The sequence below is a fragment of the Mesoplodon densirostris genome, chromosome 18, assembly GCF_025265405.1.
Source record: "Mesoplodon densirostris isolate mMesDen1 chromosome 18, mMesDen1 primary haplotype, whole genome shotgun sequence".
NCBI lineage: Eukaryota > Metazoa > Chordata > Mammalia > Artiodactyla > Ziphiidae > Mesoplodon > Mesoplodon densirostris.
The window spans coordinates 36,061,055-36,076,685 of NC_082678.1; the positions used below are offsets into that span (position 1 = coordinate 36,061,055).

General features: G+C 63.5%; 1 protein-coding gene across 1 annotated transcript in view; it reads left to right on the forward strand.

Annotated features, from left to right (window-relative positions):
- Positions 1-320: 320 nt before the first annotated feature.
- Positions 321-15,631, forward strand: part of MYO15A (myosin XVA) — a 50,672-nt gene continuing 35,361 nt past the window's right edge. Inside the window, exons 1-15 of the mRNA XM_060082783.1 lie at positions 321-1,396; positions 1,541-3,983; positions 5,969-6,051; positions 6,610-6,673; positions 7,266-7,375; positions 7,712-7,786; positions 7,912-8,002; positions 11,404-11,409; positions 11,530-11,633; positions 11,710-11,773; positions 12,685-12,798; positions 13,325-13,486; positions 14,541-14,654; positions 15,244-15,302; positions 15,385-15,508. Of these exons, the coding sequence (XP_059938766.1) occupies positions 321-1,396; positions 1,541-3,983; positions 5,969-6,051; positions 6,610-6,673; positions 7,266-7,375; positions 7,712-7,786; positions 7,912-8,002; positions 11,404-11,409; positions 11,530-11,633; positions 11,710-11,773; positions 12,685-12,798; positions 13,325-13,486; positions 14,541-14,654; positions 15,244-15,302; positions 15,385-15,508 (4,689 nt within the window). The remainder of the gene's footprint in view (positions 1,397-1,540; positions 3,984-5,968; positions 6,052-6,609; positions 6,674-7,265; positions 7,376-7,711; positions 7,787-7,911; positions 8,003-11,403; positions 11,410-11,529; positions 11,634-11,709; positions 11,774-12,684; positions 12,799-13,324; positions 13,487-14,540; positions 14,655-15,243; positions 15,303-15,384; positions 15,509-15,631) is intronic.

Below are 15,631 nucleotides of genomic sequence, written 5' to 3' on the forward strand. Positions count from 1 at the left end.
GCCAACGCAGTCTCCCCAGCATGGGCCTGCCAGGCCTCCCCTGCTGCCCATAAACAACACCCAGGTGCTTTCCAACAGGCTCGAGGGTGAAATTCTAGGCGGGGCCCGAGGAGATGAATTATGGATCTGCCCTCCTGAAAGCCTGGTCCCAGCCAGAAGGAGCTTGGCTGTCCCTCCCCCAGCCACCGGGACAGTCCCAGCTGCTCTGAGCCTGAGGAGGCTGCGTGTCCAGCCGCAGGCAGGAGACTCAGCAGGTCCCTGTGTCCCCAAGGCCCTGAGCTTGTGACACCGGCCGGCCTGGCAGGGAGCAGGTGGCCACCATGGCGAAGGAAGAAGAGGATGAGAAGAAAGCCAAGAAAGGGAAGAAGGGGAAGAAGGCGCCGGAGCCGGAGAAGCCCAAGCGGAGCCTGAAGGGGACTTCGCGGCTGTTCATGGGCTTCCGAGACCGCACGCCCAAAATCTCCAAGAAGGGGCAGTTCCGGAGCGCGTCGGCATTCTTCTGGGGGCTCCACACCGGACCCCAGAAGACCAAACGCAAGAAGAAGGCGCGCACGGTGCTCAAGTCTACGTCGAAGCTCATGACGCAGATGCGCGTGGGCAAGAAGAAGCGCGCCATGAAGGGCAAGAAGCCGTCCTTCATGGTGATCCGCTTCCCTGGCCGGCGCGGCTACGGTCGCCTGCGCCCGCGTGCCCAGTCGCTCAGCAAGGCGTCCACGGCCATCAACTGGCTCACCAAGAAATTCCTCATCAAGAAGGCTGAGGAGTCGGGCAGCGCGCAGGCCACACTGGACGCCTGGATGGACCGCTCCGGCTCCCGCGTGGGCTCGCGCAAGCTGCCCTTCCCGTCGGGCGCCGAGATCCTGCAGCCTGGGGGTCGCCTGCGCAGGTTCCCGCGTGCCCACAGCATCTACGAGTCGGGCGAGCCCGTGGGCTTCCTGCCCTTCGAGGACGAGGCCCCGTTCCGGCACTCGGGCTCCCGCAGGTCGCTGTACGGGCTGGAGGGCTTCCAGGACCTGGGCGAGTACTACGACTACCACCGCGAGGGTGATGACTACTACGACCGGCAGTCGCTGTACCAGTACGAGGAGGAGCCCCACCGGGGCGCCTATGGCCTCCACGGCCCAGCCTGGCCGCCCTATGACTACCCGCACGGGTACCCGCCCGAGGACCCCTACGACTACTACGGCCCAGACTACTATGGGGGCTCCTTCTACTCCAACTACGGCTACCGCTATGGCTACGACGACTACGAGCCCCCCTACGCGCCCCCGTCGGCGTTAGCGTCTCCCTACGGCTACTACGACGCATATGCGGGCGAGGCGCAACTGCACGGCTACTACCAGGACTCCTACGCCCCTTCCAATGCGCTTTACCCGCCCTACCCGCCCTACGACCTCGCCTACGACCTCCCGTATGCCGGGCCCTACCCGGATACCTACGGGGCGCCCTACCCGGATGTCTACGGGGCGCCCTACCTGGGCGCCTACGCGCCGCCCTACCTGGGCGCCTACGCGCCGCCCTACCTGGATCCCTACGCGCCGCCCTACCTGGATCCCTACGCGCCGCCCTACAGCGTCCCCTACGGTGCCTCCCATGGAGTCCCCTACGCCGAAGGCATCTATGGTGGCGGGGACCAGGCCATCTACCCCCCCGAGGGGCCCTATCTTCCGCCGGAGCAGCCGGCCTTCGCGTACCCGTGGGTACCGCCGCCCATCCTGTCGCCTCACAACCCGTACGCCCACCCCATGGATGACATCGCGGAGCTGGAGGAGCCCGAGGAGGCGGGCGGTGATAGGCAGGGCACCTCCTTCCGCCTGCCCAGCGCCGCCTTCTTCGAGCAGCAGGGCATGGACAAGCCCGCCAGGTCCAAGTTGTCCCTCATCCGCAGGTTCCGCCTCTTCCCGCGGCCCCAAGTGAAGCTGTTTGGGAAGGAGAAGTTGGACGTGCCCCTGCCGCCCTCCCTGGACATCCCTCTGCCCTTGGGAGATGCGGACGAAGACGAAGAAGAGGATGAGATGCCGCCGCTGCCCCCGGTGCCCTACGGCCACCCCTTCTGGGGCTTCCTCACGCCGCGGCAGCGCCGCCTCCAGCGTGCCCTCTCGGCCTTCGGCGCCCCCCGGGGCCTGGGCTTCAGGTCGGACTTCGGACGCCCAGCGCCGCGCCCGGCCACCTCGCTGGCGCGGTTCCTCAAAAAGACTTTGTCGGAAAAGGAGCCTATCCCGCGGCTGAGGGGCAGCCAGAAGGCCCGGGCGCGAGGCCCAGCGGTCAGGGAGGCGGCCTACAAGCGCTTCGGCTACAAGCTGGCCGGCATGGACCCCGAGCGGCCCGGCACGCCCATCGTGCTGCGGAGGGCGCAGGCGCGCGCGCGCAACAACAACAACTCCCGCCGTCCGCCGACGCCGCCGCGAGCCCCAAGCCCCGCCCCCGGCTTGCCGCCCGCCCCAGCCCTCGTCCCCTCCGGCCTGACCCCGCCGGCTTCGCCCTACGACTCGCTCCGCCGGCACCCGCCGCCCTGGGCCGCCCCGGCTCACGTGCCCCTCGCACCCCAGGCCAGCTGGTGGGCCTTGGCCGAGCCCCCGCCCGTGAGCCCCGAGGGGCTCCCTGACCCTCTGGCCTTCCCCGGACCCCGGCTCTCCTTCAGGGGCTCCCGCCGGCGGGACGCGGCCTTCGGCTTCCCCGGGCACTCGCCCCGGCCCTCGCTGAGGAGCCCGCCCCTCCTGGGGTACCGCTCATCCCTGGGGCCCCGCTCGCCCCTGGGGCCCTTGTCCCCCCAGCCCTCCGTCCGCCCCGGCCCCTTCCGGCCGCCCTTCTCGCCGCCGCCCCGCCGTCCCCGCTCGCTGCGGGAGCCCCTGTCCCCGCGCCGAGCCTCGGGGCGCCCGGGCGCACCCTTGTCGCCGGCTCTGGGCTCCCCGCGGCCGCCCTCGCCGCCCCCTCTGCTGGGCCCCAGCCCACGGAACCGCTCGCTCAACCTGCCCTCGCGCCTCCCGCGCACGTGGCGCAGCCTCAGCGAGCCTCCCACCAGGGCCGTGAAGCCCCGGCCGCGCCAGTCCTTCCCCCTGCCTCCCGGCCCTGGGTCTTGGCGGGCGGCTGCCGCTGCCGCTGCCTCTGCCCCTGCCCCTGAGCACCGCAAGAGCCAGCGCGAGCCCAAGGATTCGGAGACGCTCTGGACAGTGCCCCCGCTGGCCCCCAGCTGGGACGTGGACATTCCTGACACCCACCGGCCACCCTCGCCCTGGCCGGGAGGCCCAGGCAGCCTCCGTGGCTTCTCCAGGCCAACCCCTGTACCCCCAAACCCCTTCCTCCAGCACGTGGGCCCAGGGCTATCCCCTGCTCCCCAGCCTGAAGATCCAGCCTCTGACTCAACCGGTATTCTCCTGGGTAGACACCACGACCCAGGGCCTGGACAGCTGACTAAATCGGCCAACCCGAGCCCCAAGAAGCCTGAAGAAGAGGCCTGTCCGGAGGACCCCCAGCCACCAGCAGAGCCTGAGCCCCCGACCCTGACACCCCCCAAGGATTCCCCCTCAGAGCGGAAAACACTGAGGCTCAGCTTCTCCTACCCTCTGGCCACCTCTGACCAGATGAGGGCCACGTGGCCACCATGGCGCCGCTGGGGGACACTGCCCAGGACCCCAGCCCCCTTGGCGCCCTCTGGGGCCCCAGGACCCCTGCCCAAGGCGGGTGAATGGCTCCAGGCAAGCCCTGGGCGTTTTGCTGTGGTCATGCCTCGTGTGCAAAAGCTGAGCTCTTTCCAGCGAGCTTGTCCTGCTACCCTGCAGCCTCCCATCCAGGAGCCAGAGCCTGGGCCCGGGCTGAGAGCCTGGAGTCTGCTCTGGTCCCGCCTCTGGCTGCCGGTGGAGGCCCATCAACCCTGCACACGAGTACACGCTCGCCCCCCGTCCTGCCGCCTGGGCCCTGGAGCTGCCTGCCTGCCCCAAGGGGGCCCTGGGGAAAAGAATGGCCCCAAAGGCTGGTGGAACAAGGTATGGGGGCACAGGTTAAAGGGAGGGCTTGTGGTTCCATCCTGGGAAGCAGGGCAGGAGACAGTCTCAGGACCTTGGCGAACTGCTGCCTGCTTGGGCCTCAGTCTTCCCATCTATAGCTTGGGGAGAACAGCCTCCCAGAGCTTCTGGGGGATTAAACAAGGGGATGCCCGACACAGGCAGGCAGAGGACAGAGATGCCAGAAACTGCCCCCAGGCACTTGGAGGAAGGGATCTTGTCCCAGACTGGGCTCCAAGCAGTCCTGTCCTCGTCCGATCTGGATGGCACGTCCACTCCGAGCCCCCCGCAGGGATCTTGGCTGAGTACGAAACTGCAGACCCTGCCTTACCCACCCTGTCCCACCCCCCCATTCACGTTCATGCTGTTTCTGCCTGCTGCTGACCCTCCCCCAAACTGGGTCTTCTGTTTCTTTGGGGCTCCTGCCTAAGGGCAGTCCCCCGGGCTGCAGGGTTCTGGACTGTCCAAAGGTGAGGGCTCAGGAACCAACCTTCCAGCTTCTTTACTGCACAGTGGGGAAGCCAAGACCCAGGTCACGCAGTGGATCACGGCTGAGCCAGGGGTCTGTCTGGGCCCCCATAGGGTGTGGGGCAGGCAGCCTTTCTGAGGGGTGCCAAGCCCGTGCCTGGCTGCCATGCTCGTGGCGGAACACGAGCCTGGTGCCGGGTGGCCCTCAGTGGAGGGGGGTGGTCACCGGAGCCTCCCCCGGGACGCCTGGGGTGGGCGGGGCACGCAGGGGTGGCGGGCGTTTCTCAGCCTCTGCAGACGGTGCCCCGTGGAGCGGGCAGCCAGCGGGCCCATCAATGGCGACTGGGGCGGCCTGGCTGCTGGGGGGGCCCTGGCCCCAACGGCGGGTGCCCCGTGCCGTGTGGGCCGCAGCGTTGCAGGAGCGGGGCGCAAAGCGCCCGGGGGTGAGGGGCAAGGATGCGTGGGCCCTCCTCACCCTGGAATACGTGAGTGGCTGAATTATTCAGGGTTTGCGGCCACCGGCGCACATGGGCAGGCGGGTGGGCGGGAGGCCAGGGCCTCTGGGGTGATACCCGCTGTGCCCTACTTAGCACGCGGGCTGCCTCCCGGTGTCCCCTTTCCTCTCCGCTCAGGGAGGGGTGCAGACTGGACCCGAGAGTCAGGACAGGCGGGCTCACAAATGTGCTCGCAGTCACACGGGTCACGTGCGGGCCTGGGACGTGTGCTCGGGCGCTCCACAGCCCAACGAGGAGAGCCTGTGAGTGCATGTGCCACGGCCCGGGCAGATGTGGTATCTGCGGGGTCAAGTGTACACACTACCAGAGCACAGTGGTGGGCCTGAAGCCCACAGGGGGCATCGGGACTTTCGTCTTGAGACCCCCAGGTGCGGGGACACCTGTCACATGAAAACCTGTCCAAGGGACGTTGAGAGCACGTGCCTGCACGTGTGTGTGCCTCCAGGCAGGCACCGCAGGCCAGTGTGCACGTCCACAGGCCCCGTGTGAGACCACAGGTGGGCGTGGGAGCACCTGGGCTGCAGGCGCCGTTGCCTGTGGGTCTGTGCATGTGGGTCTGCGTTTGCCCTGCACGGGGCACAGGGTGCGGCGCCGAATGAGAAAGTCCTGGTCCTTCCGGAGGCCCCAGGCACCGGAAGCGGATGTTCTCCTAGTTGTCACACAGGCAGACCTGGGGTTCACCCTGGAGGAGGGTGTCAGCCTGGGAGAACGTGAGGTGGGAGGCCTTCTGGCCAGGCAGAGGGAGCAGTGCCCCCCGTGCGTGTGCTCAGCCCCTGGCAGGGCCCTTGGGAAGACGGGCAGCGCAGAGGCCGGCCATGTCCCTGGGAGTTAAGCATTGTGTTCCGAGGCAGACAGCCCACAGGACCCCGCTGGCCCGGCCTCAGGGCTCCTTCCTCCACACGGCAGTGGGTCCTGGCCATGTCCAAGCCGGGGGGCCACGCACGGGCACCCTCTGGCTGGCTGACCACAGGCTGTCTCCACCAGATGCACTCCATCCGCAACCTGCCGTCCACACGGTTCCGTGAGCAGCACCGGGAGGATGGCGTGGAGGACATGACGCAGCTGGAGTGAGTGGGGGTGGCAGGGTTGGTGAGTGGTCACTGCCTCCCACCTGGGTGCCCCTCATCTCTTGGAACATTTTCAGAGGCTGTTTCCTCCCCTGTTAAGCGAGGCTCAGGCAGTGTCACAAAGGCCCAGTAATTCAGATGGGCTGGGTCCAGACCCCAGCCCTGGCGCTTATCAGCTTGCACCTGGGCAAATACTCAGCCTCTCTGCCTCAGTTTGTCGCCCACGGGATGCTGTGGGGTGGCTGTTGGTGTGAGGGTGCTGGCACATTGGAGGTGCCTCAGGCGTGAGGGTTGTGCTGGTTAATGGCATTATCCAGTCACAGTGACAGCCTTCACGTTTGCTACCTGAGGGCATCCCCTAACCCAGCGAGGTGGGAACAGTGATTATCATACCCATTGGATGGATAGAAAAACTGAGGCACAGAGAGGTTAAGTAACTTGCTCAAGGCCTCACAGTTGGTTGGTGTCAGAGATGGGACTTGAACGCAGGCCTTTCTGACCAAGGCCCTACCCTGAGGGGAAGGTGGGCCCTGACTGCCTCTCTCCATCTCCTCACAGAGATCTCCAGGAGACCACTGTGCTGGCCAACCTCAAGACCAGATTTGAACGGAACCTCATCTACGTAAGGCCTGGGGCTGACCCCCCTGGGCTTGAGTCTGAGGGCAGCTGCCTCCCTGCCTCCTGGGGCTGCAGTGGAAGCGTGGATTTCTCCTGCTCACCCCAGACTTGTGCCATCTGGTTTGAACCCTGGAGTTTCTACTATTTGAGCATAGCATTCAAGAGCCGGGAGCGCTATAATCCAAAGTCCTAAAACATAGAGTTTTAGAGGCCTGGAGACAGGGAACCCAGAAGTGTGTGACCCCCACCAGGGGCCCGATGGGTAAAAGCTTCCAGAGTCCTGGGAGCCATACACCTGGGGCCCCGGGGGGATGGTCAGGGGCCGGGCCCCGACTATGAACAAAGGAAGCAGGCACCCTTGTGGGATCATGGCTGTGGGGCTTTGCATGCTCCACCCTCCGCCCAGCCTCAGCCTGGTTCAGTGCCTGACACTCCACCACCAGAGCACACGACCCATCAAGCTGTCCGGGGGCCCAGGGTGCAAACACCAGGGCTAGGCAGACAGATGTCCGTCCCCATGAAACAGGGATCCCGGCTCCCAGGAGTGGGGGAGGGAGGGACACAGACTGGCCCTGAGGCCACCGTCTCCCCAGCAGACGTACATCGGCAGCATCCTGGTGTCGGTGAACCCGTACCGGATGTTTGGGATCTACGGGCTGGAGCAGGTGCAGCAGTACAGTGGGCGGGCTCTGGCTGAGAATTCCCCGTGAGTGTCTCCAGGGCTGGGGGAGGGGGCCTCCCCGGGGGTCTCCTGGGTTCCTGTCTGATCTTGGCAAGTCCCTGGTTGCCCCTCAGCCGTGGGTGGTGGATGGCGGTGGGGAGCCCAGCAGCCTCTCCCTGAGCCTGGCCACAGCCCGCTGCGGGCTGGAGGCCACTGTGGCTCAGACCTGGGTGGGGAGCCTTGCGGGGAGCATTCCCCGAGGGTGGGGTATGGCAAGATTGGCTGCTCAGCCAGGCAGAGGTGTCCCCCTGCCCATTCCCTGGGAGGTTTGGGAGCAGCAGCAGGGCCTGACCCGGGAACGCCTGTGGCCTGTCTCTCCAGGCACCTCTTTGCAATTGCAAATCTCGCCTTCGCCAAAATGCTTGATGCCAAACAGAGCCAGTGCATAATCATCAGGTGAGCAGCAGAGGGGCTGGGGGCCGGCCTGCCTGCCCGCGTCCTCCTGTGTCACGGCGGGGTCAGGGGAGCCCAGAAGAGGCCGTGAACAGGCTGGAGCTCACTCTGCCCCTCTGCCTGGTCAGCGGAGAGAGCGGCTCTGGAAAAACTGAGGCCACGAAGCTGATTCTGCGCTACCTGGCGGCCATGAACCAGAAACGGGGCATCACACGGCAGGTGCGTCTGTCCCACCAGGGCCCTCAGCCCAGCGCCCCTCGTGCTCCTCGAGAGGCGAGACTCTATGGCCCCACTTGGAGGATGGGCGGCCGAGCCCAGGGCTGCACAGAGTGGCCTCGTGGGACTTGGGGCTCTTGCTGCCTCCCCTCCCAGGAGTTCTCTCCCGCTTGCCTTCCCCCGCAGCTCTGCGTTCCAGCCCCCTGGGGCGGCCCCAGAAGAGGTCACACGGGCAGGGGGTGTTGTCCACTCCTCCCGCCTGGCCTCACATTCATGGTCGTGAAAGAGGCAGGACAGGCCCGAATGTGCGCGATGGCCAGTGTAGGGTCAGGAGAGGCTGGGGCGCTGAGAAGGCCTGGCTGGGGTCTGCAGCATTGGAGGTTTGCTTACGTCAGAACCTCCGTAACGGTTTCCCGAGGACCTGCTGTGTGCCAGGCCCAGGCTAGGCTCTGGGGAGCAGGCAACAGCAACACAGTCTGATAAATGTTCCCATCTTGTGGGAATTTTGTTCTAGTGTAGGAAACAGAAAGGAAAATAGCAGGGGTCAGGGCAGGTCCTGCTGAGAAGGCAAGGCAGTGGGGCCTGCAGACATCTGGGGAAGAGCAGGTGCAAAGGCCCTGGGGTCCAGCAGGTGTGGTGTGCTGGGTCGGCAGAGGGGCAGAATGTGGTCCAGGCGAGGGAGGATGGTGGCTCGAACCAAAGAGGTGACAGTGGGGTTGGTAAGCACAGCTGGCCTGGGTGCGGTTCCAGGACTTGGTGAGGGACCAGACGGGGCTGTAAGAGGGGACACCCAAGCTGGCCCCAGGCATTCGGCCTGAGTTATGGGAGCAGCCAACAGCTGAGGGGCAGGATATGGAGAGAAGACGCAGGTGCCCTTGAGGGTCTGCCGGGCATGCATGCACAGGTGGTGGGAGACGGTAGATGTGCCAGGAGCCTGGAGCTCAGGGGAGGTGGGGCAGAGGCCGAGGCCTGCCAGCTCAGACTCCAGAATGTGACGCTCAGACTCCGGCCCACCCCTCCAGAGGTTTGCAGTGGCCACAATGTCCTAGCTGGTGGCGATCTCTGCAGGTGATCTGGGGGCACTGGGCAGGGGCTGCTGGGCCCTCGGTGAGGAGGGGGTCAGCCCAGGCTTTGTGGTCAGGAGAGGTCACTTCCTGGCGGTCCGCTTCTGATACCGACCTTGGCCTGCCAGCCCCTCCCATCCCAGCCTGGGTCTCCTGGAGGCCAACCAGATCATCCCTTTGCTCCAGGCCGGGGATCAAGCCTCCAAGGGTAGACTCCTGGGAGGACTGACTGCGTAGGCAGGCAGCCGTGTGCGTCAGGCACCTCCTGTGTGCGGGAAGCCTTGTGCTCTGTTGGCACCAGAGCCTTGCGGCAGCCCTGAGAGCTGGAAAACTGAGTCCTGGGAGGGCAGTGACTTGCCCAGTGTCCCAGAGTGACGGGCTGGAGGGGCTGGGGTCTGAGGCTCATGGCGGGGAGCTGTCTTGGCAGCGGTCGGGGAGGATGGTGGAGGCGCGGGACGTGGCTGGGTCTGAGGGGCTGGGCCAGGCAGAGAGGAGCTGTGAAGATGTGCCTGCTGGCTGGGGTGACCGTGGACTCGCCTTCTGGCCGCTGTTGAGCCCTCTCCTGCAATCGGACGGTCTGGCTCTAGGGTCAGTTTCAGGCAAGGCTGGGTCCGGGGTCTCAAACGACGTCCCTGGTCTCGGCCTCGCCGTCCCGCATGTTTGAACGTCGTCCTCATGTGTCTCCCGTGGTCAGCACGATGGTGCCACAGCACCACGGCCCACACTGCCCACCGGGCCAGGAAGTCTCAGGACTCCCTCTTGTTGGACTGGTTTTGGCCACGCGTCCTCACTGGATCCAGGCGTGCCTTGATCAGCTGAAGTCTGGGCCACAGGCTCCATCTCTGGGCTGGGAGCGAGACAAGGGTTCCCCGGGGTAGGGGGTCAGGGTGGCTGGCTGCTGCTCAGCCCGGGCCACAGGCACCGGCCCACCCGCGGGTTGGGCTGGATGGCCCCACGGGGCCAGATGTTCCCACTCCTGGCCGTGTGCCCTGCCCTGTGCTGGGCACTAGAGGAGAGAACCCACCCCCAGGTGCCCATAAGGGGCACCCAGGCCAAGGGACAGTACAGGCCAAAGCCCAGGCTGACCCTGACTCCCTAAGCACCCCCAGGCCGGCCCCCATGTCTCTCTGGGCCTTAGTCCACTCCTCTGTACGGTGGGCACAGTATTTCTGGGACTGAGCGACACTGTGGGTGAGCAGATGGAGGGAACCGGCACTGTCCCCAAGGTAACGTGTATCATTTCTGTGCACACCGGGCCCCCTACTTCTCCTCTAAGAGTTTATCCTGAGGAAATGAGGCAGCCAGAGAAAGCACTGCTTACATCGCCGAGCACGGGCTGTGGTGCTTTGGGCCCTTGCTCTTTCCGACCCTGGAGTCCCGAGCACGCTGCCTCACCTCTCCCAGCCTCAGTTTCCTGATCCGTAAGCAAGGGCGATATTAGGACCTACCTCGTAGGAATGTTTACGATGCTGTAATTGGGGCCAAAGGTCTGGCATGCAGTAGGTGCTTAATAAGTGGGTGCTGTGATTAGCTACAACACCCCAGCGGCTCTGCTCTCATAAAATGCTGCCCCCCATTTCATCCATTTAGCAGATTTTTTTTTTTTTTGTATGTTTTGTCCGCATAGTGCGGCACGTGGGGATCTTAGTTCCCCAGCCAGGGATGGAACCCGCACCCCCTGCAGTGGAAGCGCGGAGCCCTAACCACTGGCCCACCAGGGAGGTTCCCCCCCGCCCAGCAGGTGTTTGTTGAGAGCCTCCTACTGCCAGGTCCTGTGTGGATGCCAGCACCAGGCGTGTGTGCACAGAGTCCTCCCTGTGGGGCTGACGCTCTAGCGAGAGATGTGGACGTACGAAGGGCTGAGGGCTGCAGGGGGGCAGAGCGCCAGTGCCCAGAGGCTGGCGCGGGCACAGTCAGGGGACTGCAGTGCTGGGCAGAGTGGGGAGGGGACAGGAGATGGGGCTGGGCCGTGCAGGGCCTGGAGCCCGAGGGGAGGGAGCAAGGCAGGGCAGGTAGGAGGCCTTTCCAGGAGACTGGGTGGTTCACGGCCGGCGGTGGCTGGGGAGGGGGCAAGAACACCCCCAGAGCCCTTTGGCAGGAAGGCCCAGCAGACCCCCCACCTGGGGTCATGCCACGGTTCCCTAGCCCAGACACCTGGGGCTCTGAGGCTCGGGGGTTTGCTCTCAGCTGGTGGCTCTCCTGCCTGCCGAGGGCCGGAGGGCTTGGCCACTCCCTCCGCGGTCGGAGGCCCCGGCGTCCTGGGGGGAGCCGGTCGGTCCCGCGGGTGACCCGCTTCTGTTCTTGTCCTGCCCTCCTCCTCTGTGCTGGCGGCTCCTGAAGATAAAGGTATCAGGGGTGCGTGTGCGCATGCTTGTGCGGTGCGGGGCGGCATGGGGTAGGCGGTGGGGGACCTGGGGAGGCCCCTGCGGGCTCCCCGCAGTGCCCGAGTCTTCCTCTGGCGCCCAGATCCTGGAGGCCACACCCCTCCTGGAGTCCTTCGGTAACGCCAAAACTGTCAGGAATGACAACTCCAGCCGCTTTGGAAAGTTTGTGGAGATCTTTCTGGAAGGGTGAGTGGGCCTCGGCGGAGCCCCCGGGGCCTTGCGTGCATGGTGCCCAGCATAGCTGACTCTGCTCCCTCCCCAGGGGCATGATTTCTGGTGCCATAACCTCGCAGTACCTGCTGGAGAAATCCAGGATCGTGTTTCAGGTGTGTCAGGATGGGGTCGGGTGTGCACCAGGCTGAGCTGATGAACGAGGCTCGGGTGTGTGTGTGTGTGTGTGTGTGTGTGTGTGTGTGTGTGTGTGTGTGTGTGTGTGTGTGTGTGTGTGTGTGTGTGTGTGTGTGTGTGTGTGTGTGTGTGTGTGTGTGTGTGTGTGTGTGTGTGTGTGTGTGTTCCCCTCGCCTGTGACCCGTCCTTGTCCCTGAGGCACACTTGGCCCCATCCTGCCACAAGGCCTTCGCAGCGAGTGTTCCTTCTACCTGGAGCACTCTTTCCGCAGACAGCTGCGTGGCCGAACCCCTCACCTCCTCCAAGTCTTCGCTGACGGTCACACCCCAGGGAAGCAGCCCTGGTGAAGAAATGCAGCACCCCCCTCCCCCCACCACTGCCCACCCCCTTGGCTGCGTTGTTTCTCTGCAGAGCGCTTCTCGCCACTCACGGAGCTCTGCCGAGGGTCTGTCTCCCCTGGTCAGCAGGTGGGCTCCCACGAGGCCAGGGACTTCTGTCTGCCTTGTTCCCCTTTGTGTCCCAAGGGCCTGGCTCAAGGCCTGGCCACAGTCTGCGCCCACCACCCTGGCTGGCCCTGCGAGTACACGTCTGGTCCGTGGACACACGTGTGCAGAGGCTTGTGTAGCTGGTACCCATGCAAAAAGGGCCACCTTTCTCTCATTTCTCCAAGCAGAGTGAAATCCTGCCCAAAGCCCCTCCCCACCACCACACCAGGGTCCCCCCAACCCCCCGCCAGTGCCAGACTGGGGCTCACTCGTCACAGGGGCACCAGTCTCACCTGAGGCCTGTGTGTGTACTTGTATCTGTGGGCATAGCTGAGCTTGTATGTGTGTCCGGGGTCACCTAGGTCGGCGGCTCCCCTCTCTGCAGCCTCCAACCCACCCCACAGGCCAAAAACGAGAGGAACTACCACATCTTCTATGAGCTGCTGGCTGGGCTGCCCGCCCAGCTCCGGCAGGCCTTCAGCCTGCAGGAGGCCGAGACCTACTACTACCTGAACCAGGTGAGAGCCAGCAGGCGTCTGAGGGCCCTTGGCCTGGTCCCCTCCCCCCATCACTCCGCGTGGGCCAAGAGAGCCAAGTCGTGGCATCCTGATGGCCAGCGAAGGTGATGGAGGTTTGGGAGGGTGAGTTTGGACTTGGCGATGTCTCATCGTGGCAAGGGGGACAGGTGTCTTTGGGGTCCAAAGCCAGGGTAGGGGAGGCCGACCTGATTCTTCGTTTTTCTGGAGCCTAGAATAGAACTAAGTGGCCTGGAGCGACTACACTTCCTTCCAGAGCCTCACTTTCGTCATCTGTAAAATGGGGACAGCACAGTCCCGCTTTGCAGGGGTGTGTGAGGATTAGAAGAAGGAAACGTACACGAAGCCCTCAGTGCAGGGCCTGGTGCACGGTGCCCGCTCGGAGCCTCCGACCTTCGGGAGTGGAAGGAGAACTGGGATCTCCGGCCACACTGCAGGCCGGGGCAGAGCAGGGACCTTGAGGGCTCCTGGCCCCCACCCAGGGTCCCCGACCCCTGCCCTCGCCCAGGGTGGGAACTGTGAGATCTCAGGGAAGAGCGACGCGGACGACTTCCGCCGGCTGCTGGCCGCCATGGAGGTGCTGGGCTTCAGCGCCGAGGACCAGGACAGCATCTTCCGCATCCTGGCCTCCATCCTGCACCTGGGCAACGTCTACTTTGAGAAGTATGAGGTGAGGGGACACCATGGCCGCACGGCCCGCTCCCTCGGGACGTGGGCATCCTCTGGAGGCTGAAGAACTGGCTGAAATACCGCCGGCTCACAGCTAGAAGCACAGACCATTTGGTCTTTTTCCCCTGCTTTGGGGTTGTCATCTTTTTCTAATTGACGTATGAGAGCTCTTTATATACGTTTAGAGAATCAGCCCTTTGTCTCTAGAGTGAATTGCAAATATATTTTCTGGTTTATCATTTATATTTTGATTGTTTACAGGTTTTTTGCTGTTTCAGTTTTTGGTGGGGTTTTTTGCTATGCAGATTTAAAAAATTATTTTCAGGTATTTCATTTATCAAGTCTTATATAAATTATAGATTTTTTTAACATTTTATTTTATTTTATTTTATTTTTGTGGTACGCGGGCCTCTCACTGTTGTGGCCTCTCCCGTTGCGGAGCACAGGCTCCGGACACGCAGGCTCAGCGGCTCACGGGCCCAGCCGCTCCGCGGCATGTGGGATCTTCTTCCCGGACCGGGGCACGAACCTGTGTCCCCTGCATCGGCAGGCGGACTCCCAACCACTGCACCACCAGCGAAGCCTGAGATTTTGTATCATTTTAGAGATCTATCTCTCTAAAATTATAAAAGCCTATACCTATAATTGTTTGAAGACCTTTTATGGTTTCTGTGATTATTTTTTAACATTTAAATCTCTGGTTTATCAGGAATTTATTCTAGTAAGGTACAAGGTAGGGATCTTGATTTTTGTTTAGATAGTGACTCAGTCTTTCAACTTGAGAAATATGTATTTATCCCTTACTGAAAATTCCTGTATATGTTTGTGTCTAACTCCTGACTTTTTTATTGTGCTTCGTTGACCTGTTTACGAACTGTGTCTGTCCCCACAGTGTTTTAATTATTCTAACTTTATGTTGTACCATTTCCAGGGACCCCTGTACTTCTCTTCTGTTTTAGAATTTTCCTGGCTGTTCTCGCTTGTTTCTGTTTTTTATAAGAACTCGTATAAAAAGCTTATTTAGCTCAAAATGCACTCCTGTGGGTGCTTTGCAGACGGACGCACAGGAGGTTGCCTCGGTGGTGAGCGCCCGGGAGATCCAGGCCGTGGCCGAGCTGCTGCAGGTCTCCCCCGAGGGCCTGCAGAAGGCCATCACCTTCAAAGTGACCGTGAGTCCCTGGGTGCGGGGTATGCCATCGAAGCCTCCTGCCAGCCCTGGACAGAGCTGCTTTGTGCCCCATCCTGTGTGGGCCCCCTGCCCCTCTCACCCACCTCCACAACCTGTCCATCTTCTGGGTCTGGCCCAGAGGTGGGTAACCTCAGACCCCAAAGGCATGTTTGGCACCAGTCTCCAGGCCTTTGCATAGGTTGTTTCCCCTGCCTGGAATGCTGTTCCCTTTTTCACGCCTACTGATCCTCAAGCCCCGACACAGGTACCCTCTGCTCCAGGGAGCCGTCCCTGACCCTTGGCTGGGCCAGTATCTCCCACACCCCTGCCCTCCCCCTCCCCTGGCTGATGTCACCATTGTGTCTGCTTCTGCCTCTGTCTCCCCCTCAGACCGGCAGCCCTCATCCCACCAGCAAGCCAGGCAGAAGGGGGGACGAGGGTGTCTGTCCTGCCCCTGGCTGACTTCGTGCCTGAGACAAGTCACACCATCTCCCCGGCTCCCCTCCCCACGCCCCCCACCCCCAGTCCTCTGGGGACTTTCCGGAGGTGGTGGCCAACCCGCTGTCACTCAGGGGCTGCATCCCCCGCAGGAGACAATGCGAGAGAAGATCTTCACCCCCCTGACTGTGGAGAGCGCTGTGGATGCCAGGTGAGGCCACACCTCCCGCCTGAGCCCCAGGTCCCCCGCCCCCTCGCTGTGCCTGCCCCCCCAAACACCATCTCTGCTCCAGGGATGCCATCGCCAAGGTCCTGTACGCGCTGCTGTTTGGCTGGCTCATCACCAGGGTCAACGCGCTGGTGTCCCCGCAGCAGGACGCGCTGTCCATTGCCATCCTGGACATCTATGGCTTCGAGGTGGGGCCCCGGGGGCTCTCTCACACCATCATCTGTTCAGGGCCCTCCCCTAAGATTATCTCCCTCCACTCGCCCACAAGCACTCCCTGGGGCCTCCGGGCGCCAGGCCCTGTGGGCAACACC